At 42.4% G+C, this 23,683-nt stretch overlaps 1 protein-coding gene across 1 annotated transcript; it reads left to right on the forward strand.

Annotated features, from left to right (window-relative positions):
- Positions 1–12,510: 12,510 nt before the first annotated feature.
- On the forward strand, positions 12,511–16,245 carry LOC105046497 (protein neprosin-like). Its single transcript, XM_010925083.2, has 8 exons — positions 12,511–12,556; positions 13,507–13,667; positions 14,371–14,457; positions 14,567–14,815; positions 14,944–15,105; positions 15,235–15,288; positions 15,585–15,731; positions 15,880–16,245. The coding sequence occupies exons 1-8, from the start codon at positions 12,511–12,513 to the stop codon at positions 16,243–16,245; spliced, it is 1,272 nt and encodes a 423-aa protein (XP_010923385.2).
- The last annotated feature ends 7,438 nt before the right edge of the window (positions 16,246–23,683 follow it).

The following is a 23,683-nucleotide window of genomic DNA, read 5'->3' on the forward strand; positions in this document are numbered from 1 at the left end:
TGGATATCATTAACCTTAGAACCTTTAATCAATGCCTCCTAGTAAAATGATGGTGGAGATACTATTCAGAACAGGGCAAATCTTGGAGGAAACTAATACAAGCCACATACTACTCAAATAGGTTGCCAAGTCATGCACTCATTAATAGTCAAAGAATGGCATCAACCACATGGAAGAGTGTAATGAAGGTCGGAAATATCTTTGCTCAATGCACATGGTTTAAGATAGGTGATGGCAGTCAAGTTGCTTTTTGGCATGATGTATGGGTTGCACAAACATCACTGAAAGGTCTTTTCTAGGACCTATTCTCCCTAACATTATAACCATTCATCTCAGTGGAAGACTTCTTTGCAACATAGAAGAAGACACATTTATTCCATGTTGATTTTAAAATGGACAGACAAGCAGATATTCACAGTCAAAATCTTCCACCGATTCCTCTGTCATGGGGGCGTGCTATTAACATTTGCAAAAATCAACTGGAGGCTTCCAATACCAGAACAAGTTAAAATCTTCAACTGGTTAGTTTACAAAAACAAAATTTAGATAGTGAGCAACTAATGTAGAAGAAACATTCAAATCTCCATCTTATGTTTCCTCTGTAATTCAAAAGTGGAAACAGTCAATCACCTCTTCCTGACCTGCTCATATGCAAAGCAGATTTGGCAACCAATTACCTCATTGCTTGGCATGCCTCAGATGCTAATATCAATAGAGAACCTATAGACAACATGGAGGAAGATGTTACCGCAATAATTAACAAAACAATCCTGGGATTGTTTGGTGTCTGCAGTATATTGGAGACCGGAAAAAATGAAATAGTTGACGGTTCTGCTTCGAAGCCAATGCTCCATCTAGACCGCTGAATCTCTATATCAGTGAGTTGAAAATCTAAAATTCTGTAAATCTAGAAAACTGACTGTCGATGAAACAATTCATAGGGAGGATTAAATTAAGAGCCTCAAATGGGCAAAGAGTTTCTAGTGCAAACTGAAGAGAGCAACAAGTTTTCACACAACCACACGGAGAGGAAAAAGAGATAAGTCAAAGCCAACGCAAATATTTTAACCTGAGTTGTGCACGGATATAAGCATCCCTTTTCAAAAAGGGGAGAGTCAGAAATTTCACCAGCCTTTAGGAATTGGTACTGATCTGGATTTCTTCGAGTTAGATGAACTTTCAAAGCCATTAGATGGATGTTTCTTCCCACTGGTTGTCTATGCTGAAGTATGCTTATTCCAAAAGATGAACTTACATGTTAGTCTACTGCTGCTGCCTATGTTCAAATTATTGGAGCAGTCACAGAGAAAAATATATAATGACAGACCTTTCCAAGTAAAAGTTTTAAAACAAATATTATAGGTTGACTGTTACACCCCGAACCCAATATCCGAGTCAGATACGTGATGATCGCACACTCTTTAGAGCATGCCCTAAAGAATATGCAAAGCCAAAAATATTTTATTACAACCTCAACATCTATAATATCTAATTTCAATAATAACTAGTAAAATTTGCATAATTATAAATTAAATTTCTTCAATCCTCTAATCAGGTATCACGACACTTTATCTATATATCTGCTCACCCATAAATGCATACCACAGCCAATCATGAGCATCTTGTAACTCTGAGAAGAAAAAGAAAGATGAAGGGATGTGAGCTTTATAGCCTAATAAAAATTTTCATATCACATTGATATAATAATATAATCTGAAAATAAGAATAAGCAATAAAACATAAAATCTTTTGTTCAATATTCAGAATACTGTAAATATCTATAAATTATCTGTCTTATCAAAAGAGATGCATCATCATATATTAATGGGTGAAATACTTTTGTTCAATAATTGTTTCATGTTTTGTCTTTCATTTCTCTTTTGATTAACATATGATCTTTAACCTTTTTCTTTTGGCTCTGGACTAACTAAGTCTATACCTCAGTCATCATCCGAATCAATTTTCACTTAAAAATCTTTCAAGGCTGTCCCAAGATAAGCTCATAATCGGCTGTCCCATGTACGAAAGCCCGTGAGAGGCTGTCTCAGGCATAAGCTTCTGGCAGGCTGTCCCAGGCATGAGCTCCTGGCCGGCTGATCCACTTATAAGCCAGTGGGGGCTGTCCCAAGCATAAGCTCCTGACGGACTGTCCTAGGCATAAGCTTCTGACGGACTGTTCCACATGACAATGCTAGTCCATACCATATCTCTCTTTTTCATTTAATCATTATGTGTTGATTTCATCAAATCAATTTCAACTTACATTATGATCAATTTAGATATGTCATATCCATATAATCATGCCATCAATCTCTGATACATATATATTGACATAATATATTCATGCTCAAAATCAAATAACAGTATCTCAGATATAATAAATTCATCGATCTCAAATCCGATGATGCAAAACCAATGATACAAAATCAACAGTAAAATAGCATATATATATAATGGTGATCATGTACAGGGATTCTTACCTTTACTAGTGACTGATCCAAGTATAGAAATCAATGTTCTTCTTTGATTTATAAATTTTGAAAATAAGATATTCTACTCAACATCTTATGCAAACAATCGTATCTCTTCATGATCCCGATCAAATATAAAAATCATATATGAAGAAATTATCGATAATCGATCTTAACAACGCAAATCCAGGACTTCTCCTAGGATTACTTAAAATCGAGATTTATCTGAGTATCTGGACCCTCCATTGGTCTACAAGACTTCTAGAGAGAGAAAATTCATGAAGAGAGAAAAAATTCTAGAGAGAGAAGTTTTAGAGATAGAAAGTAGAGAGAAAAAATTTTTATATCCTTCAAACGAGGCAATCATGATCGAGATTATCAGAGATCATATCAAGATGACTCAATATGGATTAACCATGATCGATGTTATAAATTTTGAATAAAGACCGGGCTGGGATCCAATCTACTGCACCAATTTTGAAGCACTCTCAGGTCATCATATTTTCATCTCAAGTTTGTCTTAGGATCCGTGTTGCAATTAGAGAGAGAAAGAGAGAGAGTAAAAAGATCCTAGAGAGAATAATTCTAGAGAGAAGTAGGGAAAGAATCTAGAGAGAGAAGATGGAGAGAGAAGATTGAGAGAGGAGAGAGGAAAGAGAGAGAAAGGAGAGAGAAAAATTCTCTCTTTCTTTTTTTTTTTCTATTTTTTTTCTCTTTCTCTTTTTCTCTTTTTCTTTTTCTTTTTCTTTTTCTTTTTTTTCTTTTCTTCTTCTTTCTTCTTCTTTTCTTTTCCTTCTTTCCGCGATCTCGCTTGGGCCAAGGGATGGGCTGAGGGGTTTTGACTTGGCTCTGACGAGGGCGATGGCTCGATCGGAGGTTCGATTGCGACAGCCGACCACATAAGCTGGCCGGCGACGAGGTTCGGTCGGCAAGCTTTCTTTCTTTTTTTTTTTTTAATTTTTTTGAAAAACAGGGGATCCATCCCCTTTCTTCATGATTTTCGGCCATTGGTCGGTCGCCGGCAGCCAAGCACTCAAGGGAAGAGAGAGAGAGAGATGGGGGTCCAATCTTAGGGATGAGATGCTGCAACTGACAGCACCAGTGGTCGGAAAAGAGAGGAAAAAATTTTGGCTGAATAGAAGTTTCATGATTCATGGAATTTTCGACGATCTCGACGGCCAGCGAGGAGTCTAAAATTATGGAAAGAAAGAAAAGAGGGAGAGGAAGAAAGATTGAACCCTTACCTGAACTCTGATGGCCTCTTCGACCTCCGATTTTCGATGAACACAAGAAGAAGGTGCCGCGGCTTCCAAGGAAAAAAGGAGAGGAATTGAGCTCAACGGTCGTCGGTGGAGGCTCCTGAGGGAGAAGAGAGTCTTATTTATAGAGGATCCTAGAGTTTTAAGGATCCTACAACCCTTCTTCGATCGAGATTCATCAGAGAAGAAGACTCCCATCAAGAGTCTTCTTCCCGTTTCTTTTTTTTTTGTATGGGCTTTGGGCTTCTCAGATTTTGGGCCTGGTCCAAGGCCCAAATAGGTCGGATGTTACATTCTCCCCCCTTCAAATAATTTCATCCTCAAAATTAAATTATATCATTTGAGATACATATTTCAAAGTATATATTTTTCATGTCATTCTCAAGCTTTTAATAGTCTGCCTTATATAATACTTGTTTTACAAGATTTTGATATAATAAAATTATATGAGATCTCAAACTCATTCTCTTCATACTAAATTTTTTTTTTGAAGAATAGTAATATTTTGATCTTGTATTAAAATACTTTAGTTATTTATCTAATACATTCCACTCAAAGTTCATAATTGTCTCTGATTACCTATGATGTAAAAATAGAGAAAGGCCGAACATTGGACACTCTTTACAATCATCGATTTCTTTCTTCTCTTGACCTTCCAATTAATTTAATAGATAGACTTTCATCTTAAAAAAATCTTAATCTTCTATATCAGTTCGAGTAGCAATATTAAATTTAAAAAAATATGAGATCTATGTCAAGACATTCTAGGTTTGAACTAATAACAGAACTATCAAGCTGTTAATAATAAATTTGAGATATCTAAGATTTCTTGATATTATCTACAATAAAGCAACCTATTAATAAAAATTATCCGGCTATGATCAGATTAGATCAAAATCTATAGCATCCTTTCATTATCAATAAAATCTTTCCTTATTTACAACTAATGTATTCCATAATAATATCTTTTGAATCAAAAAATTAATATTTTTAATCAATTTAATTCATCATGCTTTTGCTGCACACTCTGATCTTAATTTATTAAATTATATAGATTTATTAAAAGATAAGAATATCTTTGTATGTTAGATCAATCAAAGATAGATATAACTTTCAAATTTTATATAAAACTTAGAGCAAAACTTTAAGTTTCTTTATCTTTACTACCTTTGGGTATAGCATATCAAAATTAAATCTTGATCCACTTCCTATGTTTGAAATCATTGCATAAATTTTATCATTCTTCAAGAATCCAACATATCTAGAATCAATTGGAGTTAACCTTAGTTTTACCTTACAATCATTTAGATAATTTCCAAATCAATCTTTCTTTTTAAAAAAATTAATTCCAACTTGACAAATTAGAAGGACTCAAGCCAACATCCTTGTAAGTAGAATCAACTTGATTATTTCTTGTAGAGCTCTCTTCATCACAATCCTTAATATTAATCGATAAATTCATACAAAATTTTATCCCTTGTATAAGTCATTCAAAATTTAACACTAGCAAGATATTTTAGTTCAATTCAGAAATCCAAACTTTGACTTGAATAATTAATATACTTCATCATCTTCAACAATCACAAGAAAAATTAAAGAATCTAATCTAAAGATGATAATACGAATTATTAAAGATTTCATCATAACGTATGTATCATATTCTAACAAAATTAATTTTTCGTATTTAATTTAACAATAATATCAAAATATCCTAGATCCACTTAGAAAAATAAATTTTTAACTTAAAATTTAATGTAAATTGAAAGATCAAAAAAATTACATCCAAATATGATATTTTGAATAACCAAAGATTTCATCAAGATGTGTATCTCATATTCTCGTAATAAAATTCAAGTATATCTTTTCATCTAAAATTAAGTTTCATATATGACCTCTTATAGGTTCAATGCTCAAAAATATTTTTCTCTCATATGATGTAATTTTTTCTTAGACCATACTCTAATTAACTTTCTTTTGATAAGTCTAAAATTTATAATGCTCAAACAATTATCATCGAAATTAGAAAAAGTATCATGATCTTCAATCATATAAGTTTAACATTCCAAAATCATCTAGTATACTCAATCATAAATTATCTATACCTTGCACTTCATTCCAGGGCCAACTCTTCTCATACTTGGGTCAATCCTACTAATTGAAATCTAAGATATAACTCGTCAATTCTATTATGGACATCATATGTCACTTATGCATAAATTTCATCATAGTATCATTGATTCAAAATTCAATTATTGAATCTTTTCTTTTATATCTATCATGTTCCTCATAATCATAGTCTCAAGTTTAAATATCATTAAAATTATAATCCCGAATAATTATAACCTTAAGCTCAAATACTACTTAATTTATATTCTCTAGTGATATAATCTAAACTCTAATATCATTCTATCACATGCTTAATGATCATAACCTTAAACTCTAATATTATCTATCATACTTTATTGATTATAATCTTAGAATTTTAATATCACTTATATGACAATCCCTAATGACCTTAAACCTGGGCTCTAGTACTGTTCAGTCATATTCTAATCACTTGTATCATTGTCTCCAAATGAACGTAATCTAAGCTCTAAGCTCAGATACCACTCTGTCACATCCTATTGATCTTATATAAAATTTTAATATCACTTCATAATCTTAGTGATATTAAATCTAAGTTCTGATATTACTCTATCATATCCTAATCACTTATATCCTAGTTCCCAAATGATCATAACCTAGGCTCTGATACTACTCTATCATATCCTATCACTTATATCATAATCCCCAATGATCATAACCTAAGCTTTGATATCATTCTGTCATGCTCCAAACCCAATATTCGGATCGGATACGTGATGGCCGCACACTCCTTAGAGCAAGTCCTAAAGAATATGCAAGGCCAAAAATATTTCATTACAACCTCAACATCCATAATATCTAATTTTAATAATAACTAGTAAAATTTATATAATTACAAATTAAATTTCTTCAATCCTCTGATCAAGTATCATGACACTCTATCTATATATCTGTTCACCCGCAAATCCATACCACAGCCAATCATGAGCATCCTATAACTCTGAGAAGAAAAAGAAAGATGAAGGGATGTGAGCTTTACAGCCCAGTAAGAATTTTCATGTCACACTGATATAATAATATAATCTGAAAATAAGAATAAGCAATAAAATATAAAATTTTATATTTAATATTCAGAATATTACAAATATCTATAAATTATCTATCTTGTTAAAAAAGATGCATCATCATATATTAATGGGTGAAATACTTTTGTTCAACAATTGTTTTATGTCTTATCTTTCATTTCTCTTTTGATTATCATATGATCTTTAACTTTTTTCTTTTTGGCTCTGGACTAACCAAGTCTATACCTCAGTCATCATCCGAATAAATTTTCACTTAAAACCCTTCCAAGGCTGTCCCAGGATGAGCTCCTGACCGGCTGTCTAATGTACGAAAGCCCGTGAGAGGCTGTCCCAGACATAAACTCCTGACGGGCTATCTCAGGCATGAGCTTCTGACCGGCTGATCCACCTATAAGCCAGTGGGGGCTGTCCCAGGCATAAGCTCCTGACGGACTGTCCCAGGCATAAGCTCCTGACGGATTGTTTCACATGACAATGTTAGTCCATACCATATCTCTTTTTTTCATTTAATCATTATATGTTGATTTCATCAAATCAATTTCGACTTATATTATGATCAATTTAGATATGTCATATCCATATAATCATGCCATCAATCTCTGATACATATATATTGACATAACATACTCATGCTCAAAATTAAATAACAGTATCTCAGATATAATAAATTCATCGATCTCAAATCCGATGATGCAAAATCAATGATGCAAGACCAACAGTAAAATAGCATATATATAATGATGATCTTGTACAAGAATTCTTACTTTTACTGATGACTGATCCAAGCATAGAAATCAATGTTCTTCTTCGATTTATAAATTTTGAAAACAAGATATTCCACTCGACATCTTATGCAAACAATCGTATCTTTTCATGATCCCGATCAAATATAAAAATCATATATGAAGAATTATCGATAATCGATCCTAATAACACAAATCCAGGACTTCTCCTAGGATTACCCAAAATCAGAATTTGTCTGAGTTTCTGGACCCTCCATTGGTCCATAAAATTTTTAGAGAGAGAAAATTCATGAAGAGAGAGAAAATTTTAGAGAAAAAAAATTTTAGAGAGTGAAAATAGAGAGAGAAATTCTTTATATCCTTCAAATGAGGCAATCATGATCGAGATTATCAAAGATCATATCAAGATGACTCAATATAGATTAACCATGATCGATGTTACAAATTTTGAATAAAGATCGAGCTGGGATCCAATCTATTACATAAATTTCGAAGCACTCTCAGATCATCATATTTTCATCTCAAGTTTGCCCTAGGATCCGTGATGCAGTTAGAGAAAGAAAGAGAGAGAGTAAAAAGATCCTAGAGAGAAAAATTTTAAAGAGAAAATAGAGAGAGAATCTAGAGAGAGAAGATGGAGAGAGAAGGTAGAGAGAGGAGAGAAGAAAGAGAGAGAGAGAAAATTCTCTCTTTCTTTTTCTTTTTTCTATTTTTTCTTTTTCTCTTTTCTCTTTTTCCTTTTTCTCTTTCTCTTTTTCTTTTTCTTTTTTTTCTTTTCTTCTTCTTCTTTCTTCTTCTTTTCTTTTCCTTCTTTCTGCGACCTCCCTTGGGCCGAAACAGGGAACGGGCTGAGGGGTTTCGACTTGGCTCTGGCGAGGGCGGTGGCTCGGTCGGAGGTTCGGCTGCGATGGCCCACCACATAAGCTGGCCGGTCATGAGGTTCGGCCGGCAAGCTTTCCTTCTTTTTTTTTAATTTCTCAAAAAATAGGAGATCCATCTCCTTTCTTCATGATTTTCGGCCATTGGCCGATCGCTGGCAGTCAAGCACTTAAGGGAAGAGAGAGAGAGAGAGATGGAGGTCTGATCTCGGGGATGAGACGCCGCAACTGATAGCGCCGGTGGTCGGAAAAGAGAGAAAAAAGTTTTGGCCAAACAGAGGTTTTATGATTCATAGAATTTTCGGCAATCCCGACAGTCGGTGAGGAGTCTAAAATCATGAGAAGAAAGAAAAGAGGGAGAGGAAGAAAGATTGAACCCTTACCTGAACTCTGGTGGCCTCTTCGACCTCCGATTTCCAACGAACACAAGAAGAGGGTGCCATGGCTCCCAAAGAAAAAAAGGAGAGGAATTGAGCTCAACGGTCACCGGTGGAAGCTCCTGAGGGAGAGGAGAGTCTTATTTATAGAGGGTCCTAGAGTTTTAAGGATCCTAGAATCCTTCTCTGATCAGGATTCATCAGAGAAGAAGACTCCCATCAGGAGTCTTCTTCCCGTTTCATTTTTTTTTTATATGGGCTTTGGGCTTCTCAGATTTTGGGTCTGGTCCAAGGCCCAAATGGGCCGGGTGTTGCATTGACGGTGAGTGCTACAAATTGCTAGAAATTTTTGATGTTGGCATCGGTGCAAAAGCAGGAATTGATGGTGATGACTCTAAATACAAATATGTTATTTGTAACTCCCACTGATAAGGGGAAGTGGGGATTCCATAATTGGGAGAAAGGCACCTCTGATGTTCAGCAACACCATATCAATGGCCTAAATTTCAATCTGTTCCATCAGGACTGCCATTTGAAACTATGATACCTGTCTCTGAAAAATTATCTCTGAAACATGCAGAAACCTATCAACTGTAACCTGAAAATTGTCTCTAGAAACCTGAAAATCTGCAACTGCTTTCCTTGGAAACCTGTAACTGCTCTCTACTCTGTTCCATTGGACATGGATCCAAGCTTTCTCAACTTGACTCGTTCCTACATTTGTATATATTCTACTACGCTAATAAAAAAGGATGGTATAACCTCCCAGTTCATCAAAATAAAAAAAAGATAAAATAATATTGTCCAAGAATTTCCAATATCAAATGTAATGGCAAAGGTCCTTTTACTATGCGTTATGTTGCCTTAGCATCATTTGAATTGCTGTTCCAGAAGAATATCTGAACTCTCTTTTTTTTTTTTTTTTCTCTTTTGGTTTCTTTGATTGCAAGGAAGGTCAGAACCACCCATTTTATTAAGATGGGAAACGTATACAAGTTCAGGTTGTATTTTTCATGCGAAAGAATGATTCTCCTTCTCTCGCAATGTCAACCATTAGATTGTGTATGCTAATGGCCATTTTGAGATCTTTGCAGGTCGAGAGAAGAAAGAAATTGACATGTTTTGAGTTGTGCAAGATGCGATCCAACTGTTGGCATCATGAAACAAGATTGATCATTCTTTCATGCAAAAGATACAACTCGAGCCCAATATATAAATGATACACGCATGTAGGCGCAAAACAGATTTGCTCCTACCTTTGGCGGTGTAGGTCGCCTTCCATATTGCAAGGTAAAACAACCATGGCAGGTCACTTATCTAACATGGCAGAAAAAGAAAAGGAAAGACAAACTTTGAGCTTACTCCGGAATAGTTGGCAAGAAAAATGTAAACTTTATAGCTAGTCACCAAATCGATAGAGCTCTAATCAATAGTTTGAGCTCTAAGTTAACAAAGGTTAGAAATCGTCCCAGAACCTATAGACTGGTAAAACATATAACATCTTAAATAGGAGTAGACCAGAAAAAGACGGTCAAAAATTAATGTTCTTTTGCTGCCGTTTTGAGTTTCCAAAGGGGACGGATAAGCTCAGAATGGAATGCTGCCGGCACCAATCTGAAGCGTGCCTTCCACCCAAAAATCCACAAGCAGTGGAGACAGGCATCTCTCGAGCTATTCCACTCTGAGCTATGATGCCTGGAGACTTGACCAACGGACCATCCTTCTCACTGAACATAGCTACAAGGTTAATTTCTAATCAAACCCTTGGGACTCCACAGTTAGGAAACCAATGAGGACAGCGCATCATGTACTGCCAAACGAACCCACAGAGAGCTTCCAAAATATGGGCTAGCTTCATGTGCCAAGTACCATGAACTGTTATCTTTGAATGCTGAAAGATTTTATCTTCAGGATTTTTAACAGGTCAATTAGATTTTCCAGCAGAAAGTTAGAGGCCCCTAGGGATATTATATATAAATCACCTTTCAGCAGTATCATGCTATCCCTTAAAATGAGGATTCCAAGCTTACACGCATCTTCAAACAGCCCTTCAACCTCATCAGAATTCACCTCAGATCATATCTCTTCCATTGCGAACTCCTTAGCTTTCAAAATAAATGCAGCACGGAATAATTTATGTGAATAATGCATGTGTCTCTAGGTATCCAACTGCCTGCATGAAGAAGAGCATTAGAAGAAGGCAAATCTTAAAAAAAGGAAAAAGGTGCCCCTCTCATAGCTTGAGGTTTCTTGATATGGATCTTTCTGATAATACCAGGAATATTGCCTTTAATGTTTCTACAAATCCTTCTTATTTCATCAGATTCAGGATACTGCATCCAGTTTGTCCTCTGTGGCGCCCTGGGATATTTAAGAGTCATTATATCTACATCATATTTAACTCTTGAGACTTCATCAGAGAGCATCTAATTCAGGAAAGACTAACTCAAATTAACTTAAAGCAATTTGCTTCAAGTAATTAAGATTAGAAGAAATTTGGGAAGCTCCGACTATTTAAGGGATCGAGAAAGAATCAATCATCTCCAGTATGGCATGTATCTCTTTGCGTGGTGAGCTTTGTTGTTACAGTTGGTGGAGGATATTATACGGTTTTATTCTAGATTGTACCTACTGTAGCCTGTAGGGAAAAATTTTTAAGAAACCTCATCACGTAAGTTGATGGATCATATGTTTCTAGTTCCTAATGCGTGCATACATGCTACATGTGCGACGGCCCGATCTACTTGACCGGTCCGAGTTGGGCTTGGCCCAACCGCTGACCCGCGCGTGCTTCGCGCGTGACCAACCCTCCACCGCCCGGCACAACCCTTCTTTCCCGCTCGTTTTCTTGTCGGAGCTCGACGCCTCCCGTCACTGTGCCCGCCGGCACTTGAACCATAGTCCCCAGCCTTGATTTCGCCTGAAAACAAGTTGAAAATCCCATCCCCTGTTTTTTCGATCATTTCTCCCCTTTTTCCGGCCGTCGCCGTGGCTGTTCTTCATTGAGGAGACATGGACCGAGTTCTCCATGGGTCGTCTCCTGATGACCATCCGGCGGATAGAAAGCCGCCGTTGGACGACCAATGCTCAAAGCACAAAGAATCCCCTGTTTCATTTTCCTTTTTTTCATTTTTGGCTGGCTGGGCGCCGTCGCCTGCAGCTTTCCACCGGCGTTGGCCACCACAACCACAGGTCCATCCTTCTCCGGTTTCACCAAAAAAAAAGGAAAAGATAACAAAAAAAAAAAAAAAAAACAAAAACAAAAACATCCTAATAGGCCCAATACTCATCTAACTGAATCTATCATCTTATATAAATAACGAATTGTTGCATAATATATGCCAAGAATGTACCACAACTAATAGGTTATTTGAAATTATTGATAAGTAGTGCTGGACTAAAATTTATATGATTATCTCTTTTGATTGCGTTGCTAAGAAAAAGAGATCTAAATTTTTATTATTTGATGGAAATAATTAACACATGATGATAAGATATGCCTAAGAATCCATTTCTTTTCAACTAAACGGTAATATAAGATACTTTTGATTATATAAGATATATTTTGGCATATAATGATAATGAGAGAGGAAATTTTGATTTATATATTGGATGGGTATTTGTTTTGTTTTTATTGAAAAAGGGTTGAAAGAAGGGGACCATGAAGGTAGTGTTATTACTAGTGACGATTTTCTTATGGTGCACTGAAACCATGGTGCAGGCCATGATGTAATAGTTGAAGGTGCAATGGCTCCTAAAGTGATTGAATAAAACCTATGTCAACAGCATCAGGGTCTTCTACTATTCTCACATTTATTTTTTTTCTTGGTTCTTTTTGGCTTTCTAGGGTCAAAATATATTTTTTGTTCATTCCAAAGAGTTTCTAATATATTTTTTAAATTATTTTTCAATAAAAATTTATTTTATAAATATTTATTTATTTAAAGAAGAATCTTAATTCCTGCTTAACATATATCAAGAACACACCACAGCTAATAGATTATTTAAAATTATTGGCAAGTAGTGTTGGACAAAAATTTATATGATTGTCTCTTCAGTTTTTACAAATATTTATTTATTTAAAGAAGAATCTTAATTGCTTCTTAACATATATCAGGAATGCACCACAGTTAATAGATTATTTGAAATCATTGGCAAGTAGTATTGGAAAAAAATTCATATGATTGTCTCTTCAATTACTGTAAATATTTATTTATTTAAAGAATAATCTTCATTGTTTCTTAACATATATCAAGAAGACACCATAGCTAATAGATTGTTTGAAATCAATATTGGCAAGTAGTGTTGGACAAAAATTCATATGATTGTCTCTTCAATTTTCATTGTGTTGCGAAGGGAAAGACATCTAAATTTTAATTATTTGGTGGAAGAAAAGAAAATAATTAATGTATTATGAATTTGATGATTATATATATATGCCTAAGATCAATTGATGTCTTTTTCAATAAATGGTAACATATAAGATCTCTTGATTAATGTAAGATATACTTTGACATATAAAGAACAATGAGAGAGAAGAAATTTTGTTTTATATATTGGATGACATATTTGTTTTATTTTTATTGAAAAGGGATTGAAAGAAGGGCACTATGAAGGTGTATGTGAGCATGAGCTGTGATTTGGTGGCCTTATCGCTCTTGATGATCTCCTTATGGTGCACCGAGGCCATTGCACAGGCCACAATGCAGCAATTGGAGGTTCGACAGCTCCTGAAGCGATTGAATAAACCTATCGTCAAGAGCATAAAGGTTTGCTCTCCAATAATTCTTTCATTTATTCTTTTTTTAGATTTTTCTTGATTTTTTGGGTTCATTTTTTTGCTCATTTCAATATAGTTTTCAATAAAATTTTTGAATTATTTTTAAATAGAAATATATTTTACAAAGTATTTACTTATTTTATTTTAAAAAAACCTTAATTGAGTTTGTAATTTCTTAGATTATTTAATTTAATATTAACATTTTAAAAGGAATTTTTGTTCAATGCTTGCATAAAACAAGAAATGGTAGCTGAGAAAAATCTGGGTCATTCTATGTACAAGATATGGTAAAAAAAATGTACTATGTATAATATTTTTGGAAGCACAGTAGCAAGAAAATATTTTTGTACAATGCTTGTATAAAGCAAGGAATTTTATGGTGTTTCTTTTAAAATATTTTGTTATCTAGTACTTACTTGCAGTATTCCATCTAATTTATAGAGCTTAAGTGATTCCTTTGTACTTATTTGGGCATTAAAAATTCTTAAGCTACGCTCTTTTGCCAATTTGTTAGAATTTTATTATGGCACTTTTTGAAAATAAAAATGCTACTCTTTTCGTTCATCCACTACAATCATGTAGTTTCTACAGTATTCTTCCTCTTTTATTGTACTTATTTTTGGCATTTTTCACTGTAATGCTTCTTAATTTGTGATTTCATTTGTTCTGATATCTATTTTTCTTTTAAAAAGAGCCCGGACGGAGATATCATAGACTGTGTTCATATCTCTCATCAGCCAGCCTTTGATCATCCTTTACTCAAAAACCACACCATCCAGGTGCGCTCTCTTTCCCGCTCACTTCCTTTTTCTTTTCGAATTCTTCCCCCATGTTTACACCTGATGGTCTTTTTGTGTACTTTGTCTTCACTTTGTGCAAAATCTTTAGATGATGCCAAGCTTCTCCCCATCAGGCCTATACGATGAGAACGAGGTGGCATCAAAGATGGAAAGTAGATCCATACCTCAGCTTTGGCATCAAAATGGGAGGTGCCCCGAGGACACCATCCCTATTAGGAGGACCAAGAAAGATGATGTGCTGAGAGCCAGCTCAGTTGAAAGATATGGGAAGAAGAGCCCGGGGACAATCCCAAATCCCACTCCTTCATATTCGCAAGTATCTGTCAATGGACATGAGGTATATAGTTTTGAAAATATATGAAAAGGAGTAGTTCAGAAACAAAGCATCTCTTACTTTTCCACTTCTTTTTTACCTCTCTCTTTTGTCTTTCTCATTTGTGTTTGTTGGTGGGTCTTCTCGAGTAGCATGCGGTTGTTTTTGTGGAGGGCGGTAAGTACCTTGGAGCAAAGGCACTCATAAATGTGTGGAACCCCATGGTGCAAGAGCGAAACGAGTTCAGTCTAAGTCAACTTTGGGTTGTTGCGGGTCCTTCAGAACAACTCAATACCATCGAATCCGGCTGGCATGTATGCTATTGTTTCAATTTCGAATAAATAGAAAGTTGTTTTAGTTTTGTGAAATTCTGAAAGTCCTCTCTTCATGCATTAACTAACTTCAGCTGGTTTCTTTTTGGTGTGGGGAAAAAAAAAAATCAGGTTAATCCAGGTCTGTATGGAGATAATAAAACAAGACTATTTACTTACTGGACTGTAAGTTAATATTCCTTCATTTTTCTCTTGTCCTCTATGTGCTGTTTCCATTAGCTTCTTCTTTCCTCATGTTCTCCTACTTTGTCTTCCATGAGTTTTTTTTTTTTTTTTTAAAAAAATTATCTCATCAAATATAAGTGAATTGGATTGTTCCTTGTTTCGAGTTTTTTGGTTCTTTTCTGGTCAACTATATGAAAGACATGAGGTGCCGCGGACATTCTTTATTTTGATAGATGGCTCGGGGCAAAGATTGTAAAAATTGGGTGGCTACTTATATTTTGTCGTGAAAATTTCAGAGCGATGGTTATCGTTCAACAGGCTGCTACAACCTAGGCTGCTCTGGGTTCATTCAAGTCAACAAGGACATAGCGTTGGGTGCCGTTATCAGCCCTATTTCTAGCTATGGTGGACCCCAATATGAAGTCACTCTACTTATTTCGAAGGTAAAAACAAAAATTCAGATGACTTCTATTTCTCCTTCTAAATCATAAACTGTCGGTGTAGAAAAACTACAGTAGTCATTTAATTACCTTTCCACTTTTGATCTATAAATCACAATAAAAATTTATATGGCTTTTATTTTTTGAGCAGGATCCGAAGTCAGGGAATTGGTGGCTGCAGTATGAGAATCTATCTCCATTGGGCTACTGGCCTTCTTCCTTGTTCCGCTATTTGTCAGATAGTGCCTCCTTGATAGAATGGGGAGGGGAGGTTGTGAATCTAAAATTAAATGGTCAGCACACATCCACACAGATGGGCAGTGGCCATTTCCCAGGAGAAGGTTCTGGCAAAGCGAGCTACCTCAGAAACATTCAAATAGTTGACCAGTCCAACAATCTTCAAGCTCCTCAAGGAATAAAGAGTTTCAATACAAGACCCACCTGCTATGATGTACACTCTGCCGACAAAGGTTACATCTACTATGGGGGTCCTGGTAGAAATCCCAATTGTCCATAAAATGTCTTAACTTTTTGGCCTGTTGGGAAAAATAACAACCATGAAAAAATATTTGCAAAAAAAAAACCATGAACAATCAATGCATAATGAAAATAAATAGTGTTCTCTATCACCTTGGTTCACTACGATACATTCGGTCTTAGTGTTAGATGAAGCAACATAGTTTTGTAATTTTTGCTGCCTTGGCACTTATCCCCCCCGCCAAAGAGGTTAAGTATCCCAATGTAGACGTCTTAAAACCAATATCATTAGCCATGCATCTCAACATCCATTTACCCATCTGACTTAGGTTTATTATCATCGAAACAAAGGGACGTAACCTGGAAGTGCTACTAATTAAGATACCTAAGAATATACTTCACAATTAACTAGTGTATGTTGTTTGCTAGGATTCAAGAAGAACAGACGGACAACAGCAAATTCGTGAGTGATTCTAGGCCTTGTGCAAACCATGATGAACATCAAACTATCAACCATGATGAATGTTGCGGCCAATCGCCTCGTCGCCCGATCGCCGGGGAGCGTGCACCTGCGAAAGGAAGTCCGCACTGACCGGAGGCGGCTCCGGTCGGGGACCCTCCGACGGTCAAGTCAGAGAGGTGACTGGGCAACAGTGAAATGCAGACAGAGAGCTCTGAGAAAGAGAGAGTGAGGGGGAGGAGCGAGCCTGCGTATGTGGGGGAGACGGGCGGATCGATCCCTTGCACTGTTGCCTTCCTTGGTATATATAGTGGAGCTAGGTATGGCGCCGTCATTAATGGCGCGGACAAGTGAGGAACTGTCAACTCACTGCGGGCTGTCAGAGCCGCCGTGAAAACGTCACGTCGCCGTGTAGCCGTCTAATCACCAGGGTTGACCCGGCTCTCGGCGGGACAATGCCCTTAGGTAACTGTGCCGCATGTCCGTGTCAGAGCTGATAACGTCTGGCGGCTGTACGGCGGTTGGAGGAGCCGACCGACCCAAAGTCGGTAGCCAGATAAGTGGTGTCGGGCCCTTCCATTGGTCGGTGAGCATCATGTAAGTCGGGCCTCAGACCCCCCGGGTTCGGTCGGTCGGGATGGTTACGCCCGACATACCCCCGGCCGGCGATGGGCCGTAGACTGGTCGACAGTTAACCGCTGATGGCATCCGTCAGTCGGTCGCCCCGACCAACTGTCGGATGGTCTATCGGCCAGTCGGAGTCGTCCGTCGGAGGCGGTCGGGTCGTCAGTCGGTCGGGCGGTCGGGCCCTCCGGCGGTCGGTCGGGCGGTCGGGCCCTCCGGCGGTCGGTCGGGCGGTCGGGCCCTCCGGCCGTCGGTCGGCGGGTTTCCCCAACAGTTGCCCCCCTCCACTCCCAAGTCGGGTGGTGAGCAGGACGATGCTTCCATTCGGGCAGCAATCCCGGACGACTGGGAGTGGATTTGTCGCACGTGTAGATCCGACCGTACTGTCGGATGATCCGATGTCAGACGCCTCATGAATGCCCAGCGATCCGGACGTCCAGTCGATGTCAGAGGTCACGTCGGCGTCAGATGATCGGGCACCGGACGATACGGCGTCAGTCGATCGGATATTCGGCGTTGATCGCGGAAGAGAGGGCCGCTGTCAGGCATCCCATCGGGAACGCGAACCGGCGCGGGTGCGTGAATGCAGGGCCGCGCCCCGTGTGCCGCGTGTCAAGGTGGTTGGCCGGCGCCCCTTCCGGCATTTAATGCGGGCGGTGCGGCCGTCCTGGGGCGGGGCGCGCCGAATCTTCCGCCAACCGGTGGGCGCCACGCATCGCGCATCTGCAGGTCTTCGGTCGGCGCGGAAGGATCTCGGCCGTCGGTCGGCCCTATATATATAGGACCTCCCGGACCCTGACCCACATTTGCAACATTTCGCTGGGGAAACTCTGTCCGGGCGATTTTTCAGTCATCGTGGGCAGAGTTCTTCTTCGCCTGCGGAGGGTCCATTCGGTTCGTGGTCCCCCCTTTTCCTTCTTCCTTCCTTTCTTCTCTTTCTTCTCTTTCGGTCCCTGCATAATGACCAGGAAACCGACTCAGGGAGCTCGGTCGGGGAACCCGACCGACGACTCCCGATCGGCTCCGGAAGATGAGGTCTCCTCGCTTTCGGGACCGAACGTCGATCAGCTTCGGGAGCACTATCGCATCCCGGAGCAGTTTCGGCTCTCCGCTCCAGGGGCCGGCGGTCGGGTCAACAACCCTCCGCCTGGCGATCTGGCGCTGTACGTTGAAGACCTTCGCGCGGGTCTTCGACTTCCGATTCTGGAGTTCGTCCGGAATCTGCTTGATTACTACAGACTCTGTCCGGCGCAACTGGCGCCGAACTCTGTTCGGTTAATCATTTCTTTCGCGCTGTTGTGTCAGCTCTTGCCGACCAACCCCCGCGTTTCACTCTTTCGGGCCTTCTTTGTGCTCCGACCCCACCCTAAAGCCCGAGGATGGTGGCTCTTCAACCCCCGGAAGGGTCTTGCTTTCATAACTGGTCTTCCATCGTCCATTCATGGATGGAAGAACCAGTTTTTCTTTGTTTCCTCCTCCTCTTCTTGGGGCTTTCCTTCTCGTTGGGGTACACCCCGAACAGAGGCCAACGACAACAGTCGGGTGGATGCGGACGACCGGGAGGACTTCCACCGGCTGAAGGACATGTCGGTACCGAAGCAGAGGGAGCTTGTTACCGAACAAGCTCTCTATGACGCCGGCTTGAGTCTGGTCCCCCGAATAGGTATCGCCCGATCCTCTGGCTTTTCTTTTTGTCCATCTTTTGGTCGGCTTTTGGTCCAGCCATTAACTCTCTTGTCGGTATTGCAGGGACACCACCGAGGATGAGGCCGACTGATGCCGAAATTCGGCAGTTCGCCATGAGGAAGAGGCCAGCGTCGGGGGCCGGCCCTTCGCACCCTGCAAAGAAACCAACCCCAGCTCCGCCAACCGTCGAGGTGTCGGCGATCGACCAGTCGGAGCCGGTCATAGCCCTCGTGGCTCCGACGGTCCGAGCTGAGGAGAGGCCGACTGAGGGGGCGGCCGAAGAAGTATCGGCGGCTTCGTCGGTGCGGGTGGAGCCGGATGTCGCTCGGGAAGCCGAACATCACCCGGCGGCGTCCGCTGGCGCCACGGGGGGCGCCGGCTCAAACTCCAGCGTGCCGTCGCTGCCAGTACCGTCGGTCGGGGCAGCTGATCAGGGGAAAGCCCCGATGGAGCCCGAGGAGGAGGATAGGTTGGGGAGCCGCTCAATGCCTCCCAGCGCATACTACCCCGAGGGTGCGTCGGCGTTGGCCGACCACAACCTTGCGAGGAGGTTGTGCCAAGGGATCCTCCTCCCAGCCGACGTAGAATCGCTGCGGTCCCGGCAGGTGACCGAGATGCTGTCGCGGTTCTACCCGACGATGGTTGAGGTAAGCTCCGCGTCACCCTTCTTTTGACTTAGAAATTTTTCTTGTCATGCGATTCTGACGAAGCTTTTTGATCGGCAGCTGATCTTCACAATGTTCGAACTTGAGGCCGGGTACCGAAGGTTTGGCAACGTTCGGGCAGCCTTCAAGGAGAAGTCGGCGGCGGCCGAAGCTGAGAGGGCGATGTTGGCCGAACAACTCCTGCAGTCGGCCGACCGGGAGGCCAAGTTGGTCGACGAGGTCTCCCGGCTTGGGTCCGAACTACAGTCGGCCAAGAAGGAGGCCAGGCACAAAGGTCGGGCCGTGCGTCGTCTTCGACGCGAACGGGATGGTGCAACTGCCGAACTCGAAGGGGAACGCGAGCAACTTCGGGTCAGCCTGGAGAAGCTTGCGAAAGCCGAAGAGGAGCTGTCCATCGCCCAGGTCGACGCCGAAATGGCGAAGGTCGAGGCGGAGTCGGCGAGGGAGGAGCTCGCCCGAGCTGAGGACGAGGCAATGTCGGCGAGGGAGTCGGCCGAACGGGTGGTGGAGGACTTTCGGTCCTCCGACCGATACCGGGAGGAGATGCTCGAATCGGGCTTCGCCTCATACCGGGTCGGGTTCGAGGACGGTCGGGACGCCGTCCACGCCTTGTACCCGGAGTTGGACGTCAGCCGCATCGTCCCGCCGCTAGCTGAGGAGGAAGGAGTCGAAGGAGAGGGAACGGAAGAGATGGCCGACCAGCCGTCGGGAGGCGTCATCGTGGTGGAGGAGGCCGTCCCGGAGCAGGTGCCGACCGAAGTTCCTTTGCCGACCGAAGACCATCCCTCGGCGGCCGACCCAGCGTCGCTCTCAGTCGAGACGCCGATCATTCCCGATCCTCCGTCGATTGAAGAGATCGACTAGGACGAATGATCGGCGCAGCCGACCGTCTTCCCTTTTTGTTTCTTTTTGAAAATACATGTAATCGGGCTTCGACCCGACTCTGTAATTCCTTTTCATCAATGAATGAAACTTCTTCCTTTCTCTCCTTGTTATTTGTAATGCCGGCTATAGCTGCGATGTCGAACTTTAGTCGCTAACTTAAGTAAGCCACTAACCCACATGAGTCGGTAGGACTCCGACAACTTGCATAGCCCTGAAAGTAGAATGTGTCCCGACTTTAGGTCGGCTTCGGGTAGTCGAAGTTGTCAGTCGGGTCCATCTGTCGAGTCGGGAGCCGACCGAACCTGGCAAAGGTTCGGCAGCCGGACTTCCGTAGATGCACTTAGTCGATCATCGTCCGGCGCAGTGTCGGGGGTACGATAGTAAGTCGGGTCCCCATGCTCTTGCGTCGGGTTCCATGTCCTTTGACAGACGGTGGCAAGCCGAATGTCGTTCAGCCGGCCGTAGGTCGGTCGGCAAGTCGTGTGTGCGACTAAGGTCGCGTCGTGTGATAGACGGTGGTAAGCCGAATATCCCTCGACCGGTCGTAGCCTGGTCGGAAGTCGCGGTAATAGTCGCGTGGGCTTTCAGCCTTTCTTCGGTCGGGGCCCGATCGGCCAGTCGACCGATGGATTCTGCCCGAAAATTCGACCGTAGAAGGAGTATGAACCCCCGTCGCAACAGCTACATCGGCCTTTGTCAGGGGCGGATGTGATGCCGAAAGTCGAAGGAGTGTAACTCCCGTTGTTGTAGATGTATCGGTCCGTGTAAGGGCCCGATGTGTCGTCGGTGCCAGGTCCGCGTTGATGCGTCGGGGCTGAGCGCCGATCAGTAGTCGAAGAGTTAGAACTCCGATTTTTCTTGTATTCCGACAATTGAATTACAGAATTCACTGGTAATACAGCCTCAAGTTGTCGGCGTTCCAAGTCCGGGGAATGGGCTTCCCCTCAAGGGTCTCCAGCCGATAGGCTCTCGGCCCGAAGGTGTCAGCAACCTTGTAGGGTCCTTCCCAGTTGGGAGCCAGCTTCCCTTGGTCCAAGGGCTTCGACACTTCTGCCTTCCTCAAGACTAGGTCGCCAGGCCTGAAGAGCTTTGGTCTGACCTTGGCGTTGTAATACCGGGCGACCCTCTGTCGGTATGAGGCCATTCGGATTTGAGCCTCATCTCGCAGTTCGGGGAGGAGGTCTAGGTCGGCCCTCCGACTTTCGGAGTTGTCTGGCTCTTGGTACTGCTCGACCCTTGAAGATGGCAGGCCAATCTCGAGCGGGATCATAGCGTCTGTCCCGTAGGCCAAACTGAACGGCGACTCCCCGGTCGGGATGCGGGGGGTCGTTCGGTAAGCCCACAGAACAGAGCCCAGCTCGTCGACCCAGAGACCTTTGGCTTCGTTCAGTCGGGTCTTGAGTCCATGGAGCAAGGTTCGGTTAGTCACCTCAACCTCACTGTTGGACTGTGGGTGCCCGACTGAAGTCAGTCGATGACGGATATGGAACCTGGCGCAGAAGTCCTTGAAGTCTTGGTTGTCGAATTGCCGTCCGTTGTCAGTGATGATGGTGTGCGGCAATCCGAACCTGAAGATGATGGACTTTTGGATGAAGTCCTCCATCTTCCGCTCGGTGATCTGCGCCAAGGGCTCGGCCTCGATCCACTTCGTGAAGTAGTCGATGGCGACAACGATAAACTTCCTCTGGCCTGACGCCGGTGGGAAGGGGCCGAGAATATCGACTCCCCACTAAGCGAAGGGCCATGGAGCGACAATGGGAGCGATTTGGCTGGCCGGTTGGTGCTGAATATTGGCATACTTCTGGCATGGCTCGCACCTTCGGACCAACTCTGCCGCATCCTTCCTCATGGTAGGCCAATAGTAGCCTTGTCGCAAGACCTTGAAGGTTAAGGACTTGCCCCCCAAGTGATTCCCACAAATTTCTTCATGAACCTCTCGGAGAGCGTAGTCGGCGTCGGCCGGTCCCAAGCACCTGAGCAGAGGGAGGGAGAACGACCTCTTGTAGAGTCGGCCGTCCATGATCACATATTGCGACGCCGACCATCGGAGCCGCTTGGCCTCCGCGGGATCTTCGGGACCGATCCCGTCGGTCAAATACTGGACGATCGGGTCCATCCAACTTGGTTCGGACGTTAGCTGCTGCACTTCTTCGACCCGATCGATGCTCGGCTGCTGGAGATTTTCGACGAACGTCCGACCCAAGGAGTCATAGGCCGACGTTGCCAATCTGGAGAGAGCATCGGCGCGGGCATTCTCCGATCTGGGGATGTGGGAGATCTCAAAATACTCGAGGTGTGCCGCGAGGTCCTTCACTTTCTGAAGATACTTGATCATGGTCGGATCTCGCGCCTCGTAGTCGCCCTTGACCTGCCCCACGATCAGCTGAGAGTCGGAGAATGCCCGGAGGCTGTCGATGCCCAGCTCCTTCGCCATCCTCAAGCCCGCGAGGAGTGCCTCGTATTCGGCTTGATTGTTGGAGGCCTTGAAATCGAACCGGAGGGCGTATTCGGTGACTACCCCATCCGAATTCGTGAGCAGGAGCCCGGCCCCGCTTCCCTGAGCGTTGGAGGCTCCGTCGATGTGGAGTACCCAGGTGGAGATCGGGTCTGGCTCAGAGACCGAATCTCGTCCCGGGCCTTCAGCTCCCGACCCTCGGTCGGTCATCGGGCATTCGACGATGAAGTCGGCCAAGACCTGGGCCTTCAAGGCAGGCCTTGGCCGGTACTGAATGTCGAACTCGCTAAGCTTCATCGCCCACTTAGCGAGTCGTCCGGATGTGTCGGGTCGGCGCAGTATGGCCCTCAGGGGCCGGTCGGTGAGTACCACAATGGCGTGGGCCTGGAAGTATGGTCGGAGCCGTTGCGCGGAGACGGTCAAGGCGAAAATCATCTTCTCCATCTCAGAATATCTGGCTTCAGCGCCGTGGAGCACTTTGCTGATGTAGTAGATGGGCTGATGAGTTCGGCACTCATTTTCCCGAACAAGCACCGAACTGATCGCCTCGAAAGATGTGGCCAAGTAGAGATACAAAGTCTCCCCGACTTGCGGCTTTACGAGCAGCGGTGGGGAAGCCAAGTACCTTTTCAGGTCTTCGAAGGCCTGTTCGCACTTATCCGACCAAGAAAAACCGTTCACCTGACGCAGAGTCTTGAAGAAT

The sequence above is a fragment of the Elaeis guineensis genome, chromosome 6 (assembly GCF_000442705.2).
Source record: "Elaeis guineensis isolate ETL-2024a chromosome 6, EG11, whole genome shotgun sequence".
In the NCBI taxonomy this organism is placed as follows: domain Eukaryota; kingdom Viridiplantae; phylum Streptophyta; class Magnoliopsida; order Arecales; family Arecaceae; genus Elaeis; species Elaeis guineensis.

Excerpts from the sequence above, each read along its gene's own strand:
- LOC105046497 (XM_010925083.2), top strand. The coding sequence starts at position 12,511 with ATGGGTATTTGTTTTGTTTTTATTGAAAAAGGGTTGAAAGAAGGGG. Across the intron at positions 12,557-13,506 it reads AAAAGGGTTGAAAGAAGGGG|CTATGAAGGTGTATGTGAGC; the intron begins ACCATGAAGGTA and ends GAAAGAAGGGCA. Across the intron at positions 14,816-14,943 it reads TATCTGTCAATGGACATGAG|CATGCGGTTGTTTTTGTGGA; the intron begins GTATATAGTTTT and ends CTTCTCGAGTAG.